At 49.8% G+C, this 14347-nt stretch overlaps 3 protein-coding genes across 3 annotated transcripts; 2 read left to right on the top strand and 1 right to left on the bottom strand.

The window, feature by feature from the left end:
• On the top strand, positions 1 to 1276 carry ENH_00027330 (hypothetical protein, conserved; the record flags this gene model as incomplete). Its single annotated transcript, XM_013584733.1, is given in 5 exon segments — positions 1 to 312; positions 317 to 588; positions 688 to 791; positions 1039 to 1102; positions 1204 to 1276. Coding segments are annotated over 5 exon segments (825 nt in total).
• A 918-nt stretch (positions 1277 to 2194) lies between these two features.
• Positions 2195 to 7863, bottom strand: ENH_00027320 (RNA methyltransferase, TrmA family, putative; the record flags this gene model as incomplete). The annotated part of the gene is made up of 14 exons (XM_013584732.1): positions 2195 to 2324; positions 2494 to 2597; positions 2703 to 2785; positions 2904 to 3114; positions 3409 to 3487; positions 3601 to 3704; positions 4097 to 4251; positions 4718 to 4797; positions 5033 to 5180; positions 5431 to 5553; positions 5720 to 5844; positions 5977 to 6202; positions 6623 to 6803; positions 7195 to 7863. The coding sequence occupies 14 exons, from the start codon at positions 7861 to 7863 to the stop codon at positions 2195 to 2197; spliced, it is 2418 nt and encodes an 805-aa protein (XP_013440186.1).
• Positions 7864 to 12354: 4491 nt separating this feature from the next.
• ENH_00027310 (hypothetical protein, conserved) lies at positions 12355 to 12960 on the top strand (the record flags this gene model as incomplete). The annotated part of the gene is made up of 1 exon (XM_013584731.1): positions 12355 to 12960. One exon carries the CDS (start codon positions 12355 to 12357, stop codon positions 12958 to 12960), a length of 606 nt encoding a protein of 201 aa, XP_013440185.1.
• Between the last annotated feature and the right edge of the window lie 1387 nt (positions 12961 to 14347).

The raw sequence follows: 14347 nt of genomic DNA, 5'->3' as shown, positions 1-14347 counted from the left end.
ATGCCATTCTTTGGCTTTTACCACCGAGAGCCGGCTATCTGCGCCGCCGCGCCTTCTGGACCGATACATCATGGTGGAGCAGATGCGGCACCGGCACCCACAAGAGAAGCTGCAGCGAGAGCACCTGCTGCACAAGCAACACAAAAAAAGGCAGCTGTAGCAGAATGGGTGCCGCTGTTTTTGCTACGCAGCGGCAAACCGCCGCCGACTCCAGACGGCAGTACAGCAATGGCAGCTGCACGTCAGTCTTCCCAAGCAGCAGCTTATGAGGCAGCAGCAGCAGCGGTGGAGGCTCTTAATACAACAGAAGGGTAGTGCGAATGGTAGCACACCCGCTGTAAAAGCAGCAGCAAGGGCTGTAGGCCTAGAACCAGTACCACCAGCTGAACTAGTGGGGAAGTATATCGCGCTTTTCTTCGGGGCGTCCTGGTGCCCTCATTGTCGGGACTTTTCTGCACGGCTTCACCAGGTTTACAGCCAGCTAAAACAGCTGCAGCAGGAGCAGCAGCCGCCTCTGTTCGAGACAATCTACATCCCCTGCGACCGTTCCCCTGCTGAATTCGCCGCATTCGCATATACAATGCCCTGGTAGGTTTTATTGTCATAAGTTTAGGATTTGCTGCAGTGATCTAAAGTCAGGACTGACTGCACATGATTTGGTATGCTGCGTTTGGGGTTTCTATGCAGGCTGTCACTTCCCTTCGGAGACTATAGTGCACTAGTGCGGCGCTTTGGAATTCGTCGTTTACCCTCCATCATTCTGATTACACCAGATGACCACATCCTTACCTGTAGGCTCTAGACTTACAAACTCTGAACCTGTAGAGTATAGGGGTACCGCAGTTGTATCCCATAGAGTCCGCATTCCATTGCTAGGGGTACCGCAGTTGTATCCCATAGAGTCCGCATTCCATTGCTGGCACACCGCAGACATATCGCCGTTTCCCCTCAGAGGAAACCAGTTGCCTGAGGACGGACTACACGTTTGGACTTGAAGCGATACGCTGTGAAGTCCAACTCTTCGGCTCTGTTGCGCAGCGGACGCCGTGCCGATCATCGACGACCGCAACGCCGCCCAAAAGCTGCACGGTATCTTCCAACGGTATGTAAACCACAACCGTAGACTCTTGAGCATAGTAAACGAGTTCTTCTTGACAACTGCCATACTTTTAAGCCCCAGCGAAACTCTATGTTTGCGCGCAGCTTCGGCCCCTTTGAAAGCAGCGAGGATAGATACAAGTTCCTTTTCGGAAACAACAGCCAGCCAAAATCCTGATTTTCAATCCAATTCTTCTGGTTCGTAGATGCACCAGGTGCTATATTTTCATGCATGCGCTACATCTCATTCAAGTTGTAGTGTCTACGTAACCATGACTAATTGCTAAAGGAAAATGTGGACTTGTTTTGTGTACTCGTTCCCCCGCCGAAGCCCGCACGCAGCTCCGTGTCTTTCCTCTACGTTGCTATTTACAATCCCGACAGTAATTGAGCTTGACCGCTGCCGGCCCATGTTCCACAGGTGCGCCTAGCTCCACAGGCACAACCCATTCCCCACTGAGGCTGTGTGCGCGTGTGTGAGCTTTAGATGGAAAGCGTGTGTGGCCCAGGATACTCTTTCTGGCAAGGCTCACGACATCGCTACCTACATTAAGTACGTTTTAGGAGAGCAAAACTTGAACAGGTCTTCAAGTGGTGCCTACGCGGTTCCTTGTCGTGGTGGTTGCCATGAGGAGCTCTTGCGTGCGTCTCACTAGCTCTGTACATACACTCCATATTATGGCTACACGATTTTTCAAGGTGTCGCCTCAGTCATGAGCCGCGCGTAAGCATATGGCCAGTGAATGCGGGCCTTGCGTTTGTCGGACGCCACACTTGGCGACTCGCCGTCACCCGTTGAAGAGTCTATGTGTTCACGCCAACTCAAAGAATGTCTCAACAAAAGGCTTATAACGCCTACGATCTTTTTAATGCCCAGCAGTTACGCCTTTACTGGAGTGACAGGTGGGCCTTCACTGCGGTTTTTCCAGGGTCATCCATGGACTTCGGTTCTGATGTTGGAATCTTGTGTGCCGAGATATAAAACCCTCGTGCATTCTGCATAAGATGTTCATGGGGACCCCCTCGGGCATCCATGAGGGTCGTGGGTCGTGTAGGGCATTGAGTGCTTTAGCTCTGTAGGGAGGGATTCCTTTGTTCACGTGGGGGTCTGTTCTGCCTCCTGGTGCTTGCACGAGTCAGAATGGCTTTTGCAGAAGGCGGAGACGGTAAGTACTTCAGTTGTGTGAGGAGACATGTCGAATGCCTTAAAGTATGCAAGCTCGTACCTGCATAGACATAGTTCTCACTGGGAATGAGATGCTGTGATGGATTCACTGACATCGTGTCGCTCCTTTGGAGCTATTTTGCTACCCCTAGAAGCCCAGGAGAGATTTTGTGAGCTATACTCTTGCTCGAGCTGCAGCGTGCAACAGCAAAAGTAAGAAGAGCCTCTACCCGACGGTTGCAAGTGCCTTTGCGTCTCGAAGAAATGCTTGCTGCTCATGGGCTATGTAGACAATACGCCGGGGAGCTGCTGCGGCGACCCAGCGCCGAATCTCCTGCACCAGAAAAATGCGAATAGAGCTCTGCAGACAGTCCCTCAGTAGGGCAAACCGTACGTGCTCCAGAAGTATAGGCGCAGTAGAACTGAACCCCCAAAACACTGTGCTTGCCTTGTTTAGCCCTCTACGCGATGGAGAGAGCAATAAAACGTCAGGGAGCTCGGAAGCTGCAGTCTTGATGGCTTCTGAATCCAACGGAAGGAACTCAACGGAGATACGGTTGCCAAGACGTGAGGATACGTCGTGGGCGCACGCAAGAACATGCAAGAATCATCTGCCACGGCGCGCCGAAGTGCTGCTCACCAGATGTTCCTATTCCTTCCAGCTTCGATGCTGCATCTAGTGACTCCCGTGCTGCTGAGTTTGCTGGTGTCAGTGCCGTTGCTGTGGTGGTTGCAGCAGATTCGGCTCGTTGTCGGCAGTCTCCAGCACTGTCCTTCGCTGTCACTTCTCGCTCCAACGCGCTTCCCTCAACGCGGTGGAAGCCTATCTCGGTACCCCGTGCCACAGCATGCTTTGAATATACCGGAACATAAACAGCACAAAAGTGTGCCAAAGCTACAGCATACATAGCCGCATTAAAAGCCACTTCCATTTCTCAGCTTGACAGTAACCACATAACGGAATATTCGCGTCTGAACATGGATGTGTCTGTATACTGCGTGGCTACACATTCTCTCGAAGTAGAACGAAGCAGCAGCCATTCACACTGGCTACATCAGCACGCACACCACCATTCGAAACAGGCCATTTCCGAGCGGTCGCTCCTTTAGGTATTTCAAGGCAATATTTCGTCTTTGGGCCTGACCTGCACCAGCTGCGCTCGGTTTTGTCCTCGAAGAGGGCGATACAGGCCAGCTCTAGCAGCCAGGGCCGTCGCAACGTCTCTGCAAGCAGCATTAAGTGAAACGCGCCAGCTGGACTCGGAACAGGCGACGGGGAGTGCAATCATTAGGATGCTTCAAAATCGCAACAGCCTCAGCAACCCCTCAGAGCCCACTGGCTGTTTGTACACTCCACCACTTCGGCCGAGGATATGCCGTTGAGGCCAAAGTTCTTGCGGGCCTCATCCGCGTCGCGGGAGCCAGGCGCAAACACCACCACCTGCAGTGCAGCCGCATTCTTACACCTCCTGCGACGTCCTAAGCAAGCAATATTGACCTCCTTCGGAAAGCGGCGTGATATACTGCAACGGTGCCTTGCTATGGGTATTGATCCAGCAACTGAGGGCGGCGTCGCAGTAGAAAAAAGACGACCCTTTTGGGACTGACTGCATGGCCTCCATCTACGTCTGCTGTCTGGCTGCCTTCCTGGTTTTGTGCCCATAGCTGCTTGTGCTCATATATTGCTGTCGTTGCCTGAACATTTGTTTTTTTTTAATTAGCGTAGACTTCCTAGTCTATTCTGGTGCTCTTGCGTGCTCAAATAAGCCCTGAACCCATGGCCTGAGCTTCACGCTTTGCTTGCCCGTCACATGAGGGTCACATTAGGCTCACCTTCTCAAACGAGGAGGATAACAAAACTTCCAAAAGACCCCCAGACCCTAAAGCCCCCCACAGGCACCCTGTTGCCCTTCCCGTGGCCTCCTTCAAAGCATGAAAAATTTGCTCCATCACTTCTCCCCGACTTGCAAAGGCCTCGCGTGTTCCACCTCGTCACACAGAACAGAAACAGAAAAAATAGGGACACACAAAATGAAGACAGATGAGTACGAGATCTAACAAATGAGGCCACAGAGGGGCACACGCGCGTAACGGAGTAAAAGCAACAAACGGACATGCGTGCGGATATGGCGCATAGACAGGAGCATACAGTAGGACGAAAGAACGGACAAACGTCGGCACGAGTGAAGACTGCCTGCGACAGCCTTTATTTTTGCTGGCTCAGAGGCTAAAAATTGCCCGAAACAAACAAAAAGTGGAGGAAAATATCATAGCAAGAGAACCTTCCATGGTAACAGGACACTGTAAATCTGCAGTGGGTCGTGCCCTAGAACCAAGAGCTTGAGCTAAAACTACTCGTGGCACATGCCTAAAACGTAGGGACCCACCCTTTCCAACGTGTGAACGCAAAAAACAAACTCAAGTTGTCGTGGAGTACAAGGCAGCGTTCCTCACCTGTTATTCGGTATCGCCACCCAAAAACAGTCACCAGTAGCGCATCCGTGCCAGCCAAAACTTCATCTGGAGCTTGCAGCCTATAGCAGCAGACCACCACAAACAGAAAATTGTTGCAAAATAATAGGCGGTAATACATATAGCACCAAGGACGGCCAAAGCATATGCTGTGGCACCAAAAATAGCATCAACGAGAGCAGCGGGAGCAAAACAGGGAAAACGGTAGCATTAACAACGGCAGCATTAACGGCGCCATGAGTACCAGCAAAGGAACAACAATTGCAGAAGCAACCGCAGCAATAGCCCCTGACTCACCTGCGTACATCACAAAAAGTAACAGCCTTTAGAGAGGGACAATGCGCTCTCAGCTGTTGCGCAAAATGAACGAGTTGGGGTCGCGCACTGTCTTCGATATGACCTTTCAACCGCAGCAACACCGTACCGTCGGGCGCTGTGCTATCCTCTGCACACAAAATACAAGAGAGTTGCCCTTCGGAACAGTGTTCTAAAAAACCAATAAAACACCACACTCTCCAATTCAGAATTAAGTTTCCAGTCCTTTATTGTGTGTCGTGCAAAACATGAGGCCAGAACGCAATCTCTCAAGGCACAAAACATACGACGCCTCTGTTGCACACCCAGCTCTTAGCTGCAACAGCACCATTACCAGCAGCAACAAAACAGTTCGTTTGTCAGTGCATGAAGTCCCTTACCCGCAAGTCTGAGAGTGAGACCGCTTAGCGTTCCCGCTCCACAACGAGGGTCCAACACTCGCAGTCGTTGATCTTCCATGAGGGGCAGAAGGCCCTTTCTTAGCTGCCTGTACACCTCACTCACTGCAGAGCCCATAGCCCACAACAGCAGCGAGAGCAATGGCTCCCTAAGCACAGGGTTGCATAAATAACAAAAGCACTAGTAGAATGATCAACACTAACGAGAACATCCGCGGGAAGCTTTAGCACAAGCAGCAACAATGGCAGCACAGGTGCCAAGAAGGCCTACTAGGGCGTCGCATTCGTAGGCATTTCTGGATGTCGACAATGTTGACGGTCCCATCAAATGCCGGGAGGCCTAACCGCGGTTTTCCGTTGACTGAGTGCAGTAGGAAGTCTACCCTCGAAGCGAACCTTACGCATTCAGCAAAAGCAGTAACAATACACATACCTAAAGCCTTAAGCGAGACAGTGTGTCTGTTTGTGGTGTCGCTTTTGCTGCTACAAAGGTGAGAGCAGCTCGCGCATTCGGTGTGTGCTCCATACTCTATCTCAGAAGAAGATGGCACGAGCGGTATGACTTCAGGACATGTCCACTGTGGGTGTTGCTCCTGTTGGCACCGCAGATGCTGCTCCTGGTGCAGTTCATGAAGCATCTGCTGCAGTAACTGCTGTTTGGCTTTCCGTTGATGAAGAAGGTCCAGGTGGATGAAATGGCAGCCACCGCAGCCTTCAAGAAAGTGCGGGCAAGGGGATGCTCGCTGTCCAGGAGCTGCAAGCAAATTAATGCATTCTACAGCGTGAGCTTCAAACCCTAAACCCCACGCACTAAGCCTCGGAAATCCGTCAGTATCAGCACGAACCTACGTCGTAACGGCAAAAACCAGCGTTTTTGGCAAGGATAGGCCCGAGTTGAAAGTGTACTTTCACTGAAAATTTCTTGGAAATTCCTCCGGAAAATAAGCCACGAAAGCCACTAGATAGCAAGCGTCAGCACCAACAGCAGACGCACAATTGTCCTTATCAGCAGACGAACCAAGCGACGTTAAGATCAAGATTGCGATTTGCCGCATATGGAACAACACCAGCACCAGCAGGGAGAGAGCGCAGTAGCAGCAATGACAAAAATACTTTGCGCGATACCACCGTAGACACTAGCAGCGGCAGCGCCTGTAGTGGCGACACTTCTTACCAGTCGAATCTGTGCCTAAGAAGGCCATTTTGCACTTGCCTTTGCGCGGCCTAAGCTCCTCGAGGCGCACGGTGATTTTAGCTCCAGGAAGAAGACGCCTAAATTGGGCGCTCACTTCCCAGGCCCACCGCTGCAGCAACAGCCGAAGCCGGCTCTCCCCCTTCCATGTCAAAGGGCCGACCTGTGCAGACTTCAGCAGCAAACGTGCAACTTTGTAGCAAGCGATGTAGTGTCGTGTGCACACCACAGATGGAGAGGAAAAACGGGCAAGAAATAAAGATAAACACGAAGACGTGGAACCGACAGACCACGAACTGGGGCAGGATTCCGTCAAACGCAAGTAATACACACGAAAAACCCGAAATACAGTCAACGAAAAACGGTGAGGGTGAACATGTGAATGACACACAGCAAGCATGTTATGGTTCTTGACTACAAGAGACCACGAAGTCCACCGAGGCAAGAAACTCACGCAAGTGGTTGAAGCCTCCAACAAAAGAGTAAATAAGTGAGCGTCTGTATGCGCTGCTACTTTAAACTTAAACCCTGCATTTTACACTTTGGCGCTGTACCTTCAGGCCCCGTAAGATGTCGCCCTCCTCAGCCGTGCTCACAATGTTTAGCGGCCCCTGAGCAAAACTGCTGCTGCAACTGCTGCCTCCGCTCTTGTTTCTTTTCGTCTTGTTGCTGGTGGTGCTCCTAACGTTGCCGTCACTACTACTGCCTTCACTACTGGAGAGGTCGGCACTGCTGTTTGCGCTGCTGTTGGGGCTATCTGTGAACGCAGGACCACGTGTATCTGTAGGACACGCTGCTGCTCTCGTTGAAGCCATAGATGCAAATGACGTGACAGCAAAAGCTGCCGAAGTAGTTCCCCAAAGACCGTCAATGCTCGTTGCAGGCAGCCTGAAAGAATGTGCACGTTGCAGGTTTCTCGGCGATGCCCGTATCTGTCTTGTGTTTCTCGAAGACAATGTTGTTAAGCAGTGCCTTCCGCTACAGTATTCATTAAAGCTTCCATATATTCCACGCGTGGATACGCGCACCTTAGAAGGCCTTCGGCAAATCTCTGGGGCCTCCCTAGAGCCCTTAAAGGGTTCTGTATACGGCGTTGAGGGCACCCAACAAAGCTCAGGTTTCTTTTTGCAACCCTCACAAGCTACAGCAAGGGCCACTCCACAGACGCCGATGATCCGTCCATGCAACCCCAGGGACGTCGTGGGTTTCTTCAAAGCTTCCATGGTTCTTGGCTCAATGGCCAATAGTAGCCTTTTAGGCAAAGAAAACACCCCATTCGTTGTATGTAACTGCGGCAGCATCGACCTGCAGGGCCCGAGAAAGCCGTTGCAGGCACAACGAAGACTCAATTCCTCTTTCCATGCACAGTCAGGCACACAAAAGTTCTTGCACATGTCACTCCTGGACGATGCTGTAGCAGCGCAGTCAACTGCTTCCGCAGTATATAGGGCAAACACGCCGATGTTAGCACCAGCAAGTGCTGTAAAAGTTCTACAGCCTGCTTGTATTGTTGCTGGTACAGCTACCTGCGCTCAGCAACAGCAGTAACTCTGCGAGAGGCCACCGCAACAAGCCCTTTGACCGAGCAGTAGCAAACGAGCACTCCTTCCTCGCGAGCATCTAAGTTCTGATATTCCGGAAGGCCAGGGTCTTCTTTCATCGTCCTGGTCAGAAGCGGTAGTAGTAACATCAAGCGGCGTCTATTCGTGTGAATGAAACAAGCCCAAGTCAGCCATGCCAAGTTGAGTTGCACAGTCACCGGTAACACCGCCTTCAACCGTTCGTGGCGAATGAACCGTTCCGTCCAATGACGTCGCGTTTATAGCAGGATATTTGAAGCATCGGAATACAGCTGGACAAAAAGAAGCCTTTTTGGTTACGTGCGTGAAACTGTAAGTAGACATAACCAATTACAGTGTACTTCCTTGCTTGGAGCGGCAACAAGCCCTTTCTCGAATGCATGCGCCAAGACTCACGCAGTGAGACTCACCCAGCCAGTCCTGCAGGCCACGGCCAAATGCAAAAAAGAAAGCGGACAGCTGTGCTCCTTCTCAGGGCTACGCAGTTTCGCGTACTATCCCGGTTGATGCTGATACCGGGCAAGGATGCAGCTGGCGGTGCCTCCAAGCAGAGATGACTGCTGGCGCCCGTTCGGTCTTCTGCGCATCGCGGCACCGGCATGCGGAATCAAAAAGCCTCAGTTACTTTATCTGTTTCATGCTTGTGACCAAGCCGCGACGCAATTTTGCATTTGCACTGGTTCGCGCCACACCAGGTATCTGAGGTACCACCAGCGCGCTAAGCATGCTAGCAAATTGGAGCTAAGCACAAAGCTGACGGCGCAATCGAGACGAAAAGCCTCATAAAATATTTTTGGTGATACAAGACTGGTGGTGTTGTATGGTAGCGCGTCCACTAATGCTGGGGATCAGGCAGGTCACGACCTGAATCCTGAAGAGCTTCAGGGAGCTGTCGCCCATTAGACCGAAAGCGCTGAACACAACTAAATGTAACACAGGCTGTACTTGTGGAAAAGTGAGCGGATTGGAGAATATAAAATTATCGAATCTGGCCACTGGTAAGGCCGCCGCATTTGACCGATCTCGAGGTAAGTGATCCTGGCGCATCCACGCTAGCCTCCGCTAGCGACTTTTGTATATAATTAATGAGCCCGAGTTTCTGCACAGTATCTTGTTGTTAGACATCAACTTTTGCACTATACCTACTGCAAGTCACCGCAGTTTCTGGATCCGGGCGAATTGTTACAGAAGAAACTAGAAAACGAACTAGGTACAGAGGGCCTCGCACGAAGCAGCACAAGGAGACTAGTGCAATGCTCTGAATTTTGTTTCTGAGTGGGTAGTACGGATTTATACAATTCGATATCCCTTAGCAGCTGCGGCACAGTGATGGCACGCGAGGTCGCTTCTCTTAACGCGGGCGCATGTCTTAGCACAGGAGAAGCGAGTTACCGCCGCTTAAAACTGAGAAGGATCGATTTTCGTAAAGCCACGCGGAACATGGCGTGGCTGTGGCAGCGGTATGCTTGCATCTGGCTAGAAAATAACCCCTCTGAGCTGAGCTATGCAATGACCCAGTCAGCGAACGAACAAGCCACGCTGCTTGCGCAAACGGCATTGAGACCCCGATAGGGCCATTATACGCCAGTCATAGGTGCTCAACATAGGACGAGTGCACTCATGTCCTTGCGGGATCTGCACGTTGATATGGCTAGACGGATAGACTTGCTGGGCTCGGATGACGGTTGCGCCTACTGAGTGAGTTTTCTGTAGAATAAACAAGGTATTCATCTCTGCAAAGTGCTGACCGGACCGCTTGCCTAGAAAGGCGACGAGTTGCTTATGGGTACTCCAGATTCCGCGGCATACGAATTCTGGAGTCCAAAGGAGCCCAGAAAAGCCCTCGCAGCGCGGTCAGATGCACGTCGCCTATGCACATCGAACCGTTTTAGGGGACCCGAACACGACGCATCCTAGCCCTTGGAGATCCCCACGAGGAATTTGACGTCGATGACTCTTGCGGAAGCTGTCCGCGAAGAATTTATGGGACTGCTTAAGGTGCACCAGAGGCATAGGGGCACGGATACTCGGAACTCACAGCAAGAGCCGCCCTCTAGGCAAGAGTATTTGCGTCGGCTTCCTGAGGAACGTGTGTTTGTTAACGCTCGAGTCGTTAAAGTCCCGCTGGCCCTTGAAAATTACGAGGACAATCCGCTTCTACAATGTGAGTCAAGTGATTCGTGAGAGGCAGTCAGTAAGAAATCTACTGGAGGCGCGAAGCTGGGTGTGGGTGTTCAAAACGCCGTTTAGGATAATTTACCCACTAGAATAACCCATTATACTGGATATCAATTATGTTATAAACCTTTTACCAAAATAGATGTGAAATGCCAAATTTTCTTCTCTTTGGCCTAGGCGTAATTAGTCGAAAGTAGAGTAACATGGAAAGTTCGGAAGCAGGAATTTTATAGAAGAACGGCTTCACCTCAAAAGTGTGAGAAAAGTGGGTAGCTCATCGAACAAATGAAGTGCACGATGCGACATGTGGAGGACGAAAGACCATATTTCGAATATGTGAACACCCACATTCGAAAGATGTAAAAGGCAAGATGTAAGTGTCACCTGGGAGAAGCGATACCTCAATTTTACTAGCTAAAAGGTGCAAGATAAAGTGCAGCACTTGAAGGAGACAAGAAAATTGCAGAAGAAAGGAAGTTAATACCAGTTACGCAGGTGTACATCTCAAGGGGAAAGCAAAAGAGGCCAGTAGACTTCGGGACAGCATTTCAAGGAGGCGAAGGTGGGAACGATCCAGCAACTGGAAAGATGCAAGACGCTACGGAATGAGTGTGAAGTGCAGCTTCTGAATGAAGTTAAGCGTAGCATGCCAAAGTTGTAAAAAGCCAAAAGTGGAAAGTTAAAGTAAAGTTCATTTCCTTGCACCCAATTGTGGATTTTCCTAAAAAAAAATCAAGCGGGCACATTAGTTTTAGTAATCGCTGACGTTCTTAAGACGATACAGTTGTTAGGGACTTTCCCCTTTGATACAAACTGTCCAAAGATTCGCAACTGCCCTGAAAAGAGCAATATTTGAGAGGCTACATAAAGATGTTGTGTGCACCTTTGCGTATGTCTATATCCTAATTTCGATAGCTAGGCGCGGAAAAAGATTAGACCTATGATGTTGCCTCTATTGAAGGCACGCGTTTATGTTTTTCAAGCGAGTTTCGGACGGGCGTTCAACCGCTCAAACATTGCTCCTTCTCACGCTCGGAAAAATATTTGCGAGGAAATTAAGCTTTCCCTCTTGAACAGCTCAGTAGATTGATACTGCAGTTGTAGGTAAATGCCTAGAGAAGTTAGAGCTGTGCTCCAGCGCAGTTGCACAGGCTCTCCCGTTCGCCAATGCCTTTTTCATCACTCGCTGCCGACGGCGCCACTGCACACACACGGCTTAGCCATCAGCACCCTGACCATTTAACCCATTGTAAGCGCCGTTACAGTTGAAAAATAATTCTGGGACTGCCTTTCGTGGGGAGGTAGTGGATAAGGTTTGAGCTTTCGCTAAACTATCGCAACGTCCTGCAGATAAGGAGACAATGCTTCAGATATCCCACTGCAATCAATGACGCATTAGAATTTCCAGCAAAAAGTTTTCTAACTAGACACCCTAAATAACTGCAGTCTCCAGCATTTAAGCGCTTTCACATCTTTATTCGAAAGAAATGACGACTTCAGCACTGCTGTTTTTCCAGTATGGAGGAGCGTTGTCTGTTCAGTGTCTTGAACAAGCGAATTTCTCCATCTTATGCCACGTTTCGGCAGAAATAAGAATCACACAAATTAAAAAAAATATTTTAAATTAGACTGTTCGGAATAATTGCCTGTGGAAATCATGTAACGCCGAATCGACGTTGAGCGAAGCCGAAAAGGGCTTGGGACGAGGCCATCAATCCGCCCATTTCTGAAATTCGGCAAAATTGAACCAATTATGCCAAAGGCCAACAAAAAGCGCATTGCATTGCTCCTATTGGTGACTTTTCTCCCTATACTTCCCGATAGGCCTTAAAGAACTCTGTCGTTCTTGAATACGCAAGGAAATCCGTTCTACGGCCTCGCCAAGCGCAATAGGGGTGGAATTGTGCCAAGTTTCACCTTTTTCGGCTCATTTTTGTCCATTAACTTATCGTAAAAATGGTCCTTCGCTGGATGGGACCTCTGTTGGGTTTCTTGGTGGTAGGAACCATTGGGAGTGATGGACCACTCCGGCTCTTTGATGCTGCTGGGCTCGAGTCAAGCCCGCTTCCTTCTGAAGCAATTGACTCGCCCTCTGAGCCAGTATTTGGACCACGTCTAAGTCCGGTCTTCTCTGGTGGGACTCTGGGGGAACTGCCACCGCGGAGACATGCAGCGATCGTACTTTTCACTGCGCTTGCAATGGCTTTCGCGGTGCTGAGATGCTTCAGAGCTATAACAACAGGAAAGGCCTCGAATGCAACGAAAAGAAAACTCTCCGACGAAGTATCATCACCCGAAAGCGAATGTGACGTCCGTAACGACCCCGATACCGTACATCGGGCAATGCAGAGAACACACGCATCAACTTTGTTGAACTTAAAAGACCGACAAAATTCCCAATCTAGAAAAAAATGGCTCCATTATGTGCGAGTGCAATTTTTCGGACTTTCAAGGGCTGGCCAGCATTTGCCTTATGCTATGGCCACTTTACTGCCCGTTCTGGTTCGTGCCTGTCTCATTGTCTGCGTTTACATACACATAAATATATGCAGCGCTCACTAATGACAATTTTGTTCTGGCAGATGACTTGAAAGAAGTTTGCCAATGAGCATGTTTTTCGGTCTCCAAACAAAGCGCACTAGTTGTGTGACTGGCTTCAAGAGCGAGATCAATGGAGCGCGCAAGCTGTACAACAGGCTGCCCCTTTTCTTCACCCAGAGCAAACTTTTGCTGGTACTTCGAAGCCTATGGCCCTTCTGAATTCGGTAGAGTTTCGCCACCGTTCCCCTTTTCGCGCCAGCAATTTTAGTGTGTCAGCCTCTTTACTTCTGCTGAAGCAACGGGCCTTCACGAAAGGAATAGGCTTATTTGTTGCGAGAAACTTTCTTCGTCGAGTCCATTGCTTCTTCAGTCTCAGTAAATAGACTGAATGCAGTAAGCAACAGCTGCCAAGCAAGCGAGGTGCGGCGACATCGAATAAGGCTGGACCAAACCGGCCACTATGCCTTTTTCTTTATTTATCAGCAATTTGGGACATCATCATACAGCACGCTTCTGCTAGTGTCCTCACTGGGCTAAAGCCTGTGAATCACGAAATGCAAGGCGCCATAACCTGGTGGTTTTCGCGGCACAACGAAACTGAGTCAGAAATGTGACAATGAGAGGGTTCAAAGGCAAGAGCTTTTTGGTAGGAGCTGACTGGTGCTGAAACATCGCGTTACACAGACGGTACGTTGGGGACACTATGATCAGTGCACTTCATGATCTACGAGCAGAGATTTGCTTGGAGCTATGATCTGCACTGGGCATCAATTGCGGCAATGAATGAGACACTACCTTGCACCTGAAATACGCACTGTACACACCATAATGCCATAATTCCAACCAAGCATTTCTCGCAACGAGAGCATGCGTGTCCGGTTTTAAAATTTATTTAGCTAATGAGCAAGTCGAAAAGAAGGAAAAACTTTATTTTACGTCCTGCGCAGGTGCTGAGCAATAGCCATTGTGGAAATTATGCTGGCCAATTCATTAAGTACGTGGCTGTGAGCTTAAGAACTTCAGCCGATCGTCTGCGAACTGATATCGTGGGCAAAAATTATGGACCTATACGGAGAAATCATTGTTGAGTCATGTGTTTAATTGCCCTCTATGGCCTCACTTTTAGTGTGAGTGGTTTAACACATATGCGCCGAAGTGCCAGTGGCTCCGAATTAGAGCAGAGATCTATCTGTCGGTGACTGCGCTTCCGAAAGCACGGGAGAGACGGAGGCCATTTTGCTTTTACATCGAAAAAGCATTTCAAGGAGGCGCCTGTGCTGCTTCCACTTACGGGAAATGACCGTTTGCTTTTCCCTCATCTCAGCTTTTCTCACCTATCAAATCCGCTCCACCAGTAAGGCCAGTGCACTTCGCTGCGTGAAAGTTTGGAAGTAATGCGTTTGAAAAC

Source organism: Eimeria necatrix, genomic scaffold (genome assembly GCF_000499385.1).
Source record: "Eimeria necatrix Houghton genomic scaffold, Enh_scaff202, whole genome shotgun sequence".
NCBI lineage: Eukaryota > Apicomplexa > Conoidasida > Eucoccidiorida > Eimeriidae > Eimeria > Eimeria necatrix.
This window is presented reverse-complemented; position numbering and strand designations above follow the sequence as displayed.